The sequence below is a fragment of the Callospermophilus lateralis genome, chromosome 6 (genome assembly GCF_048772815.1).
Source record: "Callospermophilus lateralis isolate mCalLat2 chromosome 6, mCalLat2.hap1, whole genome shotgun sequence".
NCBI classification, from domain to species: Eukaryota; Metazoa; Chordata; class Mammalia; order Rodentia; family Sciuridae; genus Callospermophilus; species Callospermophilus lateralis.
Window position 1 is genome coordinate 67,394,795 of NC_135310.1, and position 16,142 is coordinate 67,410,936.

The 16,142-nt window shown below is 31.3% G+C and overlaps 1 protein-coding gene across 1 annotated transcript in view; it reads right to left on the reverse strand.

Moving 5' to 3' along the window:
• Positions 1 to 3,802: 3,802 nt before the first annotated feature.
• Positions 3,803 to 16,142, reverse strand: part of Ufl1 (UFM1 specific ligase 1) — a 33,161-nt gene continuing 20,821 nt past the window's right edge. The window contains exons 12-19 of the mRNA XM_076858414.2: positions 13,887 to 14,009; positions 10,745 to 10,862; positions 9,428 to 9,591; positions 9,217 to 9,347; positions 7,575 to 7,655; positions 7,172 to 7,257; positions 6,461 to 6,641; positions 3,803 to 5,636 (exon numbers count right to left, since the gene is read on the reverse strand). Of these exons, the coding sequence (XP_076714529.1) occupies positions 5,421 to 5,636; positions 6,461 to 6,641; positions 7,172 to 7,257; positions 7,575 to 7,655; positions 9,217 to 9,347; positions 9,428 to 9,591; positions 10,745 to 10,862; positions 13,887 to 14,009 (1,100 nt within the window). The 3' untranslated portion in view covers positions 3,803 to 5,420. The remainder of the gene's footprint in view (positions 5,637 to 6,460; positions 6,642 to 7,171; positions 7,258 to 7,574; positions 7,656 to 9,216; positions 9,348 to 9,427; positions 9,592 to 10,744; positions 10,863 to 13,886; positions 14,010 to 16,142) is intronic.

Below are 16,142 nucleotides of genomic sequence, written 5' to 3' on the forward strand. Positions count from 1 at the left end.
ACTGAAAATTGCCTTTCACTTGAACCACTCCACCAGATATCTTCATTAAGATCATAGACAATCTTAATAACCAGTATTGTCTTTAACCATATATTTCTCATCTCTGTCTATTTCTTCTTGAAATTCTCTTCCCTTAGTTTCACTAAATTATATGTTTCTAGTTTCCTCTAGAGTCTTACTACCCTCAGACTTTTCTTTCTTCCCCTCACTTTCCAGATCTTCATCTTCTGTTCAGTGTGCTCATCTCTGCACTGCACTCTCTATGGTGTTCCATATTAAACCTGCAAAACTGTATTCTCACATTCTCCATATCATCTCTGTTGGTTCTACTTTATTAAATGGCATCTCTCAAATTTGTTATTTTTACTGTCTACACATTTCTTACATAGCTTGTTGCATTAATCACAAAACATTTTGCGTCTGCCTCAGTCTATTTTTTCTCTACATCTAATGATGTAGAGCCATTTTTATTTTAAAATATTTGTTTATTGAATTATAAAAATGTTTCTTGCAGAACATTAAACAAGAACTGAATAAATATGTAAAGAAAGTTTAAAATGTCAGAAAAACATAGCCAAAATATTTGCATATCTCTGAAGAATTTTATGTATGTGTATTTATGTTAACTATACAAAGAAGTGTTTGTGGTGTTTAAGTAAAGGTTTACATATATATGTATACATATACAAATATATTGTTTTATACAATTATGAAAGATTCAATTAAAAAATCACCACATTGTGTGTAATTATGGGGGATGAGGAATCTTTCCCCTTCCTAGGTTCATGGCCGAGACCCCTAAAACAAAAGATAGATTAATAAGTAAAAAGCATAAAAATTTACTTAAATTTTAAATGACACAGTAGTCTTCAGTAATGAAGACTCAAAAATATTTTTGTATTTTAGGTCTAATGAAGAGTGAGTAGTTGTGAAGTATAATTGGACAAAAGGAGAGTATGAGCTAATGGCAATAAACTAGGGAAAACTTAGTAATTAAGGCCTGTTTGTCCAGATTCTTCTTAATGTTCCTCTTTAGAGATAAGGATATACTTTTTCTCAAGATACAGAGAGGGTATCTCTTGAATGAGAGTCTTATGACCTGCTTTAGGAGAGAAGGGTGCCTCCAGATGCCATATTTTGGGGTAGGGAATCCTATCATTTTTCACTTACTATGATTTTCCAAATCAATAAAACGTTATAAATGTTGAAGTGATATGATGAACAGTTGTAATATAATGAAATAGTGCTCATTTCCTCCCCTTTTAGTTGTTTTCTTTAATACTAAAATTTATATTGAGCATTTATAAAATAAGGGCAGATTTAGTTAGGAAAAAGGCAAGAAAAATCGAACATATTCACTTTAAGTTCATTTACATTTATCAGGTATTATTTAAGCAACTGTTCTTTTCTACACTAACCTTATGCCATGGATTTAAACACTTATCCAATATTATTTATATAATAAATAGAGTTATTTATATAATAAATCAAGGGCTACAGATAGTAGGAAAAACAGTTTGACAAAGTGTTTTACTTCTTTATATAGAATAACAAAAAACATAAAAAGACAAACTTCGGGACTTTTGTTTCAGCCTGACTATTGGAAAAAAGATTTTTCTTTGATTATTAGCATCTGAATTAACAAAAATATTTCAGTCAAGAAGACTGTTTCCTTTTTATGGGAGACATTGTATGTATTCCTCTTCTAAGGGAGAATGAGAAAAAGGCTTGTGCTTATTTAGTTCACATTTTCTCAGAAAACATTGATTTTACAAATAATGTATACATTTTAAAAGGTTTTAATTTATCAAATTGCCTTCCAAAATGGAAGATCACTTCTATCTAATCACACACTGGCTAACTTACTTTTTTAATGGGTATGCATGCATGTGTTCAGGATAACGCTTAAACATTTTAGTTTAGTACATAGGCATTTCAGGATTCCCCTCTGGTCTTTCTTCTTCATCTTACACTATACTTCTCCAGATTACTTTTCATATTTCTTCATCTTTAGGGTTCCCCAATGTCTCATTAGTCATGTCAATTTATGTATTACTTCTGTACCACTTTTGCCCAGAAGTAACTTCTTTCCCTATCTTCCATTTGTTTGAGGCTAATCCTACTTTTTCTTTCAGGACTCAGTTCTGGGGATGGTGTCACATCTTTTCTTTGAAAAAATTTGAATTTCATTTCTTTTCCATTGCATTGTCTTTTCACTTCTGTTCAAACACTGCAACAAGTTGATTCTTACCATCGACTTGAAAGTAAGTTATATTTTTAAAGTTTACATTGGTATTTCTATTATTAAGCTATCACACAAGATCCAAGAAATTACCGAGCCAAGATTTTAAATTCAACAAGTCCTCTCTTCTATCCTACCATCAATATAACCCTGTTTTTCCTGCTCATCAAAACAAACATCAAGTGCTTATTACATTGAAAAGGAATAGAGATGCAATTAGAGGCAAGTGTGGCAAAACAAAAACAACACTAGAAATGTACAGAAATTTAATACATATTGAAAAGTATTCCTTTTTATGGTGTAAGTGAAATAATTTTATTTCTTTTTTCCTGAAAGCCTCAAGTTAGGATTTCTTTTTTTAGCTTCTGTTTATTCTTTCATTGCTTAGTATGGCCCTCAAGGCAGAGCAACTTGTGTTATTTATAGGCCATATTAATAGCCACACTATAGTGTTCCCAGATTTTTAAGAAAATATATATCTGATAGAAATTTTATATATGTTTTTATTTCACATCCCATCTACACTGGAGAAATGTTACTGATTTTAATGAAAGAAAGCAAATTTCTATCCTCCTACCTTTACCCAGCTTTTTATAGAAAAAAAAAATCCCATTTGGGTCTGGCTTGAGTGACATTTTTGAAAAAGCAATACATTATTTTCTTCTTCTGTTTTTTTTTTTTGAGAGTAAATAATTCATGATCCAATGATTAATGCATAGGAGATCAGGGACAAAATAAAAAAAAAAAACTAGAGGTAAATGAGAACAACATATACGCTGCACTAACCTCCAGATCACTGTTGTCCCTTGACTTCATTCTTGGTAATTTTCATTCTGATTAAAGTATTTCTCTAAAACATTCAAGATGGCTTTACATTTAGGTTAATTATTACTTGTATTGTTTTAATATATAGTGTTCAGGTCTTTTCTCAAAATACAGTGTGATTTTGCTATTATGTGTTACTGTTCACTGGATCTTTTAGATGGCCAAAGTGGTTTTCCTTTTACTCTTCAAAAACTCATGGGTCTGTAGATGGAAGACACTAGAACACAAATATCTGGGGCATGTTTCCAATATCTCTATTGTAACTGCAATGATAGGGTTTGGCGTATAAGAATATAACTACACATTTAATGAAATCTGGCTGAGAAGTGATTTTCAAAGACAAAATGGTTCATGAATGATGAACTTTCAATTACTAAAAGACACTGAGAACTATGGAAAATTTTTCTGTGTAAGAAAATTAAAATCAAATCCGCTAATAATAATCAGAATGAGAATTCAAAATATAAACATATCATACAGAATGCATCTATCAACTAATTTTAGTATTAATTTAAATAAAGGAAGATATATAATACCATAAAATGTAATAGAACAACAGGTAACTAAATATTCTTAACACTGCCCATTAAGATCATAGTGGATAGTATTTAACAATTTAAACTTTATTGAAATTAGATCTTTACATACAAAATCACTTATATAATTTTATTTACAAAACAATAAAAATGTTCATTTTCTATGAAAAAATAAATGAAAAAATTTAATGCAAACAAGTTAATACAGAATGCATGTTTATTTGCTTCATTGTCTCTTCTACTTTATTTTCATAGATTAAGTCAGAATGATTTTATTTGCTTCATGGTCTCTTCTATTTATTTTCTATGATATAGTTTAACATAAACAAGAATTACTTTGGTATCTGCAGAAACATAAATGATAAGGTCCTTAAATGCGGAGTTAAACAGGCTGAGTGTTCAATATTTTGGAAGTTGCATAAACAAAAATAAATTAAGACTCTGTAGTCACAGAGATTTGTCATTTTTCTTCTTTGCTCTTATGAAAACATATATTAAAACATTACCCATGGGAACACATTTTTAAATTTAGTGTTACAGTTCTATCAACTTTAATAACAATGCTTAGAAATTACATTAATTTCACTCAGGATTAACACTTTTTCTAAAACAAAGTGGAGGTAGTCTGAATTTTGCATTTAAACATTTTAAAATATAAAGTTTCAAATGCCATAAATGGAATTATATAAAATAATATTTTTTCATATTTGGGATTTAATTTGCTATTATATTCAAAATTACTAAATTTTTTTGATAAATACTAAATTGTTGCTTAAAATTTGGTTGGAATGATTACTCCAAGGAATAATGTTAATTACTTTTAAATCACAATCTTTACAAAACAAAAATATTTAATTTTTATAAGCTTTCTATTATTGGAAAAAAAAGGTTCCAATGATTTAAATGCATTTATAGATCCTCTTACCGCTAAAAAAAGCAGCTTAACAATTTGTCACATAAATACTTCCAAAGAATTAGATGTTAAAGCATCTACTGAAATAAAAAGCAAAATTTAGAAATGTAAACTGGATTAATCAAGCAAAAATCTTTGTATTAAAGTTTTAGTCATTCCAATATAAATGTGACATATCTATAAGCAGTCAATTTCACGTTTTTTCTCACTCTTCTCAGCAGCCTGTTTGGTAACAGAGCATAGCAATGTATAGGCTGCTCTGGTGTTCCCACCTGTAAAGGCATCCCAGAAGCCCCTGCAAACTTTTAAGTGGAAGGCCCTTACTAGGCCCAAATTAGAGCAAGGACATAGTAATAAAAAATATATATATACATATATTCTGAAAATTCCTGTATTTTATTTTTGAAGCAACTCTATTAACTTAAAATAAAATGTGATTTATTTTTACTTTTGACACACTGAAGGTTTATTTCCCTTTTCCTTTTTAAAGTGACCACATTTTAAGTTTCTGCTTAAATGAATATAATAAATATAGATATCACTTAAAAATCAAATAGCAAATGAATAAGTACTTTTCCAGAAAAATTCATTCTTCATTTACCATCTGGAATAAACCTAAAATGTATATTTTTTTTAGAATTATGTGAAAATAATTTTTATCTAAAAAGCTGCACATAGAATTTATGTGAAAAGAAAAACTTTCGAGAACCCAGTTTTACAAAAATTCACGTTTTACAAGATTTACATTTAATATAACACTACTATTTTAATTGAATTGTGCGGGAGCGAGGGACACATCAATGGGGAATAAGGAGTTGCCACTGACTGTTTTTTGTGACTACTCACCTTTAAGTTTAAGTTTGGGGGAAAATGCTCACTGTATAACAAAAGCAAACTAAGATCATTATTCTTCTGTCACTGATGATTTCCTGCATTTGAGAACAAGGTCCTTAATGGATGAAGAAAGCTCTTGAAGCTCTTTACGAGTAGCATTGGTGACATCCTGTTGTTCTTTGTCTAGTTCATCACTCATGGGATCATCTCCCTGCCCAGTCTTCTTTTGACTAACTAACTGTTTTACAACCAAACCTTGATACTTTACCAAAAGAGTATGCTGATCCTGTGAAGAAGAAGGAAAAGTTAAAAACACAACTCAATTTTATGTGGAACTGAAGAAGTAGGGTTTGTTTGACAATTTGCATTGAAGGTCCTCATCTTTATGAAGCCCTGGTCATGTAAGTAGAAAGCTGAATCTAGCAAGGTCCCTGCTTTCAAGGAGTTTACAGCTTAGAGGAAATAAACCATGAACATAGATCAATTTAGTAAAAGTTGACTTAGCTAGTTTCTAACACCAAAGTACAAAGTGATAAGGAGGTTTAAAGAAGCCAAATGACTTTTAGCTGAGGGGTGGGGTTTCTCAAAAGAATTTGTATAGGACAAGACATTCGAACTAGACCTTGAAGGTAGGTCAATTGCTTTACAACCAAACCTTGATACTTTTATATTAAAAGAGTATGCTGATCCTGTGATGAGAAAGGAGAAGGAAGGAGAAACTAAAATAGGAGATCTGACATTCTGTATTTTTCCTGAAAGCTTAATCTTCAAATTCAGAACATTCTTTACATGGATCTTAAAGGATTCTGAAAAGTTCTTTCTTTCTTTCTTTATTTTTATGTGGTGCTGAGGATAGAACCCAGTGCCTCACCTGTGTGAAGCAAGTGCTCTACCACTGAGCCATAGCTACAGCCCTGAAAAGTTCTTGAGCTATGTTAAATTAAAAACAAAAAACCAAACAATCCTCAAATTCACTGTTTACATTCTTGGAAGCAAGCAGATGATATTAATATGTTGTGCCTGAGAGTTGACAATGATTTGTGTTTATTCACTCAAAATATTAAGAATTTGAAAGCTTGAAAATTTCAAATGTATTGAAAATGTTAATACCTCTGGAATTTTATTATTAAGAAAAGCAATGATCTGTGGGACACATCTTCCAGGTGCATGGAGCATGCTGTGGGTTGAGAACTGAAACAACAGGATTGATGTGAGGTGAAGAATAAGAGCAGGGTCTTCTGTGACTTTCAGCTGTTCAGCCAGTGCTTGTCGATGCTGGAATAGTATCTGTCTAAACAAGAATCAAATCATAAAAATACATAATTTAATACTTTCTCACCAATCTCAATTTTTCCCCTCTGTATTCACTTTATCACTTTGTAGTTTAATGATCTAGTTCCAAAATATTTTAAGAAATCCTTCAAATATGGGGTATATACACAACCAGCACCCTAACAGACATGGACAGACTAGCATACCAGAAAGTTACAGAAAAAACTCTAGAGCAGAGATGTTTGAAATACTTTCTGTTTTAAGCTGTTGGTGATCAAACAGAACTGCACTGATTTAAATAAGATTTCCTATAAGGAAGGTCCCAAAGCTCACAAAAAGTCCCAGGCTTAATCAACTCTGGGATTATGAGCTCTGTTACATTATTAAGAAGGTCAGATAGGAATACCTACCTATATCAAAACCTTGGCATGCTTGAAGATATATAATCATTTAGATACAGTTCTCTAAGCAAGGTTCAGACAGTAATAATTCAACTTTCAAATATGAAACAGCTCAATTTAAGAGTAACACAAATTAATTCAATGTTACCTTTCCCTTTTTTTGTCTCCCTTTTTCACCATAATATCACAAGTTTCTGCAGCAGAATCCAGAGAAGAAAGAAAGTCTTCTATGCTCTAAAAAGATAGTTAATAGCATAATTTGCTTTTATATATAGGTGTCTGGAGAAATATAGCCATTTAATACTGTTTTCTAATTTTGCACCCTAAATACAATTTTTAAAAGGTCACTTTGGCATTAAATTAGAAATTTTGATTTAGAACTAAAAATGGTAAAATGTTCTCAGTTTTGTCTCCTTCCCCTCCCAAAGATGTATCTGAGTATACAATTCTAGCTTTTATAGTTTACAGTTTTTATGATAAAATTCTACTTTAAGATTTTTATAACATAAGAGTTTAGCTGCAGTAACTAACTAGAATCAAACTTTACTTACTTTTTCATTCAGAGAGTTATGCAGTTTTGTTAGAGCTACTTTGGTTTCTTCTGATAATTTACTTAAAATTTTTTTTCTTACCTGTAGGGGGAAAATTTCTTTCAGTATTGTGCTTTCAACATGTAGTGAATATAAGATCAATGAAAACAAAAGAATAAAGTATATTTATTACTGTAACAGAATGCTGAGTGGAATTTATTTTGTTCTTGAATTTTACATCTGAAACTGGGAATAAAAATATGATTAAAAATATTGTAAAATCAGAGAGTTAACTAGTAGTCAACAAAAAGGTAGATACAGTCCTACTCCTCCCACCTGCTCCCGTAATATAAGAAGGCTGGAAAGAAAGTCAATGCTATTGTGGGAAGTAGAGTAGTTAGTTGGGTTAAGAGGCTCCTCCTTCCCTGGTGCCAGCTGTGAAGAGCCTCACTCACAAGGAACAGAGCTACCTATAGGATGGGGGCTGAGATCTTGTTCCATGGCTAGATTGTTTTTACGCTGTATGATATAAGGAATCTTTCAATACTTTATCCACACATATTCATATTTGGTGAAGTTTGGTGGCATTCTTGGCCAAAATCAGATAGCTCCTTCTAGTACAAAATTTCTGGAAGAGGCCTACTGAAATGGCTTGACAGTAGGCCCTAAAGGGTACAGTATGTATAGGAAGTCAGGGGCAACTTAGTGCCTCTTTGTCCCACCTTATACTAAGCCTTCTATGGTTCTTTAAGGGCATGGAACAAGATCTTCTTTATTTCCTACAACAGAAGTTGGTACAGAAGCAATAGACATGGGACTGTCTAAACAGCTGGCGATTTGTTACTCAAGTTGAAGAAGGGAAGGGGGCTAGGGACTGAAGGGAGAAAAAAATATACATTTGTTTGGGAAATGGTCCTTCCTATGAGGGGGAGTGATGTTAAACTAAATGTCATTCTAAGAACAACTCATGTCACCTATGTGGCAACAACCACATTACTAGAGGCCATAAGCATTAGAATAATTTGGTGTGATCTAGTTCAAAATCAGTTATATGCAGTCAATTACATGAAGATACATCCACCTCACTCATTTTCCTTAAATCTCCAAGCTTTTGTGAACCAAGAAGGATGAGGAAGAAGAAAGGAAAAGGAAGAGAAGGAGCAGTTGTCATTGTCATCTTCAGGACATTTTTCTTCCTCTAAGCAAATAGGAGACATAACTCTACAATTTATTACAATAAAGGAAGTCATATGATTTTTAAATTTAGTTCGAGATTAGTGTTAAAAAAGATCTGGAGTTAGTTTAAATATTGAAATGAGATGGTGTCATTAAATGAAAATTACTATAAAGTTATAGAAATTGATCAGAATATTAAGTGACTTAGAAGCCAACATGAAAATTGGAAATGTGACATAATGATTAGGGAAGTAAAAGCCTTGTTTATTCCAAAGTAATTATTATTAACTTTTAGTAGACTGGTTACATTACCAATCCTGCTAGCAACTATCTATACAACGTTACTATACTTGAACTAAAAGTCTTTTAGATGTTTTAGAAAAAATTCCTTCCTGTATTTTATTTTTCTTTTAAATTATTTCAAATGAGAGAAAGTAAACTGCTCAGACTCAACACATCAGGAATGTGAAGAAGATCACTAACATACTTCACTTGTAATGGTTGCAGGATCATCTACTGCCATCATTAAATCTGAAGCTAAGAAGTTAAAAATGAGGTTGGTGATGTCAGTACACACTGTCTTCAGTAAGTGCTTAGTAAGAGCAGCCAGTGTATCATCTGGAAAAGAAAGGCACTTTATTAAAACTAACTTCCTCCCAGAATTACGAGAATCAATGAAAAAACAGTATTAAGTATACCTGCAAAAAACTTCATCCCTTTTTCAAATAACCTAATATTATTATATAGATTTGAAACCTCTTCTTGTAAATCCTTGATTGTGCGTTTTCTGCCAGTTCCAGAAGCAGAAGTTGAAGACATGAATACTGAACGTACCACCTCAAGATAGGTTTTATTAAGAGGTCTGTGCACAAGACAAATACAGTTAATTATAAAAATGTACTGAATTTAATTGATGTAAATAAGAAATGTTATATCTACTCAAATAAGGCTTTAAAAAATCTATTTTTCCAAACTCATAAAATTAATTTGGAGAAGAGTTCATTAAAAATTTGTCTCCTAGCTCCAGGAATTGTAACTTAGATAAACTATTACACTTAAATTTTAAAGTTGTAAAAGTTATTGCTCTAAAGATTACAAGAATAATATATAATTATAATGCACCAATAAAAATATGGGGAAAATAAAGATGACAAGAACAACAGTAACAGTACACAAATCAAAATAGTTTTTTAATATTAATTTGGAGAAGAGTATACTATAAGTCTGTTCCCATTCTTAGGAATTACAACTTAACTATTTCACTTTTTTAAAAATATATGAAAAACACAATTCTGTAGTATATTTAAATGTAAAAATAGTTACTTAAATTAAAAAAATTCTCATTGCAAAAGCCACAATTATACATATTAAAAAGTTCTTGCACCAGACTCCTGGATTGTATTTATGGCAACTTATATATTGAGACTAACTTCAGGGATGACCAGGTTTGGTTAATGATGGTTATATATAACTTCCTTTACTCTCGCATGTTAAAAAAAGTAAGTCTGGCTCACTCAAAAGGCAATAGCAGTAGCTCAGTGGTAGAGTGCTTGCTTTGATTCTTAGCACCACATATAAATAAATAAAGGTCCATTGACAACTAAAAAAATATTTTTTAAAAAAGGCAATAGTATCTAAATTATTCTTTTTGAGACAATTTATTATTTATTTTCTCCTTCAAAATAAACAGTTTAAAAATTTTTTGTCAAATCAAAATAGAATACTGGTGTTTTCCTCCCTGACTACGATTTAAGACTGCAAGATTGGTGAATGAGGACACATCTTCAAAGGTTCTTGGCTTTATTTCCCATACTGCCTTGCCCAAAGAACTAACCAAAGGTCTGTGGTACTAACAGCTTCCCAAGACAAATAAAATACAGAGTTTGTTGGCTGGATTAAATGCTAATCTTTGAAAATACCTAAAATATATGCTTTCTGATCTTCATGAAAATTTTACTTAACAACTCATTGAATTGCTATCACAAAACAGAAACTGAAGAATGTTTTATACTTGCTTTATTAAATATTCAGCAAGTTCAGAAATGAACTCCTCAGGGGCATCTTGAATGTGTTTTCTTAAAAAATCTTCAATATCATCCTGGAACATAAAAGTGATCTCTGGCTTCTTCTTTGCTACAACAGACAGGAGCAATGGGGGAAAAAAAAATCAACCAAAATTAAACATATAAGCAACCAAAAAGCAAATAAAGTCCCAATAATATACTTATTAAGATGGTAATTCATTCATCATCTGTCAGAGACTTTGATATTAGTTATTATGTCAGTAAGATAACTAATATCAAATATCTATAACTAATAAAAACAATAAGCTATGTAGTGGAATTTCTTTCATTATTTCTAATTTATTATTATTTCTAATCATTTTAAAATTGAATATAAGATATAGACTTTTCAGCTGGGTGTGGTAGTGCATACTTGTAGTCCCAGCTTCCTGAGAGGCTGAGGCAGGAAGATCTCAAGTTCAAGACCAGCCTGGGTAACACAGTAAGACCCTGTCTCAAAATAAAAAATAAGATGGGTAGAGGATGTAACTCAGTGGTAGAGTGGCATTGGGCTCAATTCCTAGTACCTCACACGTGTGCACGCGTGCGCGCGCGCGCACACACACACACACACACACAGCTGTTTTCTACAAAAATGAAATGATTTTTCTTCCTCATATCACTTGGCTGATGAAAATAGCTAGAAATCAAAACAATCAAGAAGAAAGAAAATAATCTTTTAAGACAGGATATTTTGTTTAACAGTAGACACTGTGTAGAATTTTCTTCTTTATAAAAATAAATATTTTGTAATTTGCACAAGGATCTTCAGGGAGTTTTTATAATCATATGAACCACAACTCCAGTAGAATTGTTTAAGCTGAATCAATTCACGTACAATTGTTCAAACTACCTTTTTGGAAAGACATAAACAGCATAATTTACAGCCATAATTTATTTTTTCTCTTAAAAAATAATTCTGTAATAAGGAAACACAGGCAGTTAATGAAATCATAATAATTATAAATGTGGAAATATTTTATCTACTCACTTACTTGTAAAAGTGTGGGTTGAAGACAAAGCTAACAATATTTCCAGTAGAAACTGTGAAAGTATAAAGTGATTATATCCAGCTAAATTAGGTTATTGGTTATATGAGTGGAGTATTAGCAATAAAAAATAAAACAGCTCAAAATTCAATTTTCAATATGAATGAAGATCTAAACAGTTGAAATCACACTTTAGAGTAGTATCCTTCTTTTCTGAGAGCTGCTGTCTATTCCTATTCCTGATGTTCATACTAAACAATCTATGAATTTCTGTGTGCATCTTACATACCTTTTACAAATTATTAATTTCCTTTCAGGAATCTTTCATATTGAACTGATCTTAAATTTTAAGCTGAAAACCAAATTTTACTGTCCATTTCAGAGATTACAACACAATATTTTTCAAAAGCACTGAAATTACATTTGTTTTAGGTAGAATGATTTTACTACTTTAATAGTACCTCCCAATAATTTACACACACAAAAAAGAATATCACATGCTTCATTTATTTACAATTACAGAATCAGAGAAGTATTTTCTAAATATCTCTTTACCTTCATTCCTAGCACATCTAGGCAATAGGGAAATTTATTTATCAGTGAGAAATTAAAACACATATAAGAGAGTCTTAATATTATTCAAAATAAGGATAGGTAACAGGAGTGGTTTCTACAAAGATATTTTTCTTAATTAACATTGTTTTCTGCATGTCAAGAACAGTAGCTATTTCAGCCTTCTTAGAATATTTTAAAGACAAATCTTAAGCTATTAAAAATAGAAGCACATTAATAGCTGCAGTCATGTCCTTTGCAATTTGCATTTCTCAGCTATAGTTCATAGGCAATAAACTCTGTGAAAAAGAAAAAATCTCAAATTATCATTTGAGGTTTGTTTTCAATTTTCTTTTTGCTGAGGATGAGGAGGAGAGTAGTATCATGGTTTCTTTAACAGAAGAAAATAAAAAATTATGCATAATTTTATTTAAAAAAACAAAATACAATGTCTCTTGCAGACTTAATATTGCCAAACACTAACAACTTAAGGAAAAGAAAGATACACTTAATTAATTCTCCCCTTTAGACATAAGCAGTTAGGTATTATTATAAAAATTATAAAAATTAAATATGCATAAAATGTCTGGATCAGCTTTCAACACTTTATCTTTTGCCTTTCAATGTCTTGAAGCATTTCCAAGAGTTCTTTTAATGTGATTTCTTTTGCCAATTTTACGTTCTCTAAGAAATTTATATCCTTTTTGTCATAACCATTTTCTCTGTTTATATCAATAAGTTCGCCTTTACTGTTCCTCTTTTGTGTGTAGTTAGAGTCTCCTGAACAATGGCACTGTCAATACTCCCACAATCTGCCATTCCTTCTATTATTCCATTATACTTGGTTTCAATTTTATTTCCAGTGTCATTACTTTTCATTTCTGCACTTTCATCTTTATTATCCATTTTTTTAAAATGTCACATGGGTTTATCACTGGGAGACAAAGGCAAAACAACTATATGCTTTGTTGTTTGTGCATAAATAATAATGGATGTACAGTAATCAACTATTGACAAACCTTAAAAATGAGTGATCATAATATGTATCTATTATTTTTTTAATTAAAAAAATATTTTTTTGGTACTGGATTAAGTTCAGGGCACTTGACCACTAAGCCACATCCCTAGCCCCGTTTTGTATTTTATTTAGAGACAGGATCTCACTGAATTGCTTAATGCGCAACTTTTGCTGAGGCTGGCTTTGAGCTTTCGATTCTCCTGCCTCAGGCTCCTGAGCCATTGGAATTACAGGTATGTGCCACTGTGCCCAGCACATCTATTATTTATATAGTGATTCATGTCCTGAAGACCTAGCAGTAAAGCTTGTACTTTATTCAACTACTAGCAGTTAATATATCAGGGTAACGTGAAGTTGGATTGTATTATTGGTGGGATGATATTTAAATAAATTGTGATTCCTGAAATTTGTACCCAGTGAAACTATGCAAAGCAAGTACTTCCTATATAAGCATCATATTTATGAATGATATGAATATCAAGAAAATTTGTTAAAAAAAATCGTACATACACAAAGAAAGAATAAAAACACATACCAGTGTGAGATGACTGAGACTCATCATCACTGTCATCATCTTTTCTTCCTTTCTTCTTGGTTTTTTTAATTTTGTATTCTCTGGCGTTGCCCCATCCTCCTCCTCTCACACTTCCACTGCCCTCTGGTGGAAAATGAAACTAGTTAGTATTATATAATGAAAATGACATGAGTTAGTATTAGAAAAATGATGACATGTATTGTTGTACTTAACTTCAGAGCAGAAAGATAATTAAAGTACATTTGATCAATAAAAAAAAATATGAATCCTCTTGAATTTAGGCAACCTTCTCCTGCCTATTCTAAAAGCAGTTTCTTCCTCTTATGTTACTTCTGTAGCTATGTCTGATTTTTTCTTAGCTAAACCCATTCCTTCATATCTTCTTTTACCTCCAAAAGAAATGTGCTGCTGGGCATGGTGCTGCACATGTGTAATCCCAGCAGCGTGGGAGGCTGAGGCAGGAGGATCATAAGTTCAAAACCAGCCTCAGCAACAGTGAGGTGCTAAGGAACTCAGTGACCCTGTCTCTAAATAAAATTCAAAATAGGACTGGGGATGTGTCTCAGTAGTTGAGAGCCCCTGAGTTCAATCCCTAGTACCCACCTCCCCCCGACCAAAGAGTTTTCATTTGTTCATCTCTGTTGTCACAGTATCATTAAAACCCCCTATTATGAAACTTCACAAATATAGCTATATTTGGTTTTGTTTTCTTGCTTGAAAGAGTATTATCCATCTTTAGGGGACATCCTGACTCATTGACCACTCAACTCAATCGCAAATTTTTTGATAGCAAGGAGCACATCTCAATGTTTGTACTTTTTGGGATACAGAAATGTTCGAAATATTCCAGGTGCTCAATAAATGTTTACCATAATAGTTATGTAAAAAAAAAAAGTCATTACTGATCACAGTTTAAAGACTAAAAAAATAAAAATTATGAAGTAAATTGAAACACTTTCAAAAAAGTAAAAAAAATAGATATTTACATTCAAATATATATTCTACAAAATAGGATACTGATAATGGGTTATAAAATATTGTAACTATATTTCTTCATAAATTTTTTTTCAATAAACTATTGGGATTTCTATAAACTAATGATATATTTCTAAATTCTAAATAGAATTCCCTTAGATTTCATCATATCCTAGAACTAAGACTTCTATTAATTTACCTTTCCCTTGCTTTTATGATGGAAACATACTGTCTTCATAAGCACACATCTAAAGTGAATGTGCTCTTTCATATTTGGCAATAAGTTTCTTATGGAAGGACATTTGTATTTGAGACATGATTTCATACACTATAATTAAACTACTGCAATATAATAGCACTATCAATGAGATAAAAATCCATATGACCTTATATTCATAAAGAAAAAACAAACTAGTTATCCTGACATAATTCACCAGTTAATTAATATGCATTTAAAATTATATATTTAAACAAAATAAAACATGCATGGCTATGAATATTACTATGATATATTGAAGTAATTTACTATAGTTCTCTAGTTCTCCTGAAAGAATAGAGAGAAATTTCAAAAGACCATTGCAAGATTTTGATGAAAATGCTTTAGAAGAAGAAACTATCTCAACAAAGTAAAAGTGAATTCACATAGCAAATATTTAGTTTTTATAAAGTATTTTAATGTAGCTACATATTAATTAATGAAAAACACTGAATATATATTTTTTTAGTCTTGATATGGCATTAATAACTTTTTCCTAGGGAAAAAAGAATGGAAAATACATATCGCTTTTCAAATGCAAGTTACCAGTATATCAGAGCTACCTAGAATAAGTTCCAGTGACTATAAATTTTTAAAAAGGAAATTAAAAAGACAATGACTCATTGGGAAATTCACTCATTCAATAAATATTTAGAGATCATCTAAAATATGCCAACTGGTGCTCTAGGTACTAGAAATACAATCACTAACAGAGATAGACAATGTTCCCAAACAATAAAACATAACACAGTAATAAAATAAGGAAAGAAACTGGCAAGATAAACAGTGACTATGGCTACTATTTTTTAGGGGTTGTAGAAGCCTCTGAGGAAGACATTTAAAGTTGAGCTCTAAATGAAAAGAAGGAACCAGTTACTTGAAGTTCGGGACAGGGCATTACAGGTAGAGAGCAGCTAGTGTAAAGGCCTTGAACTGGGAATTTTGAGAATCAAAAACAAAAACAAAACAAAACAAACAAAAACAAAACAAAACAAACAAAAACCCTGGGCTGGAATACAGAGTGA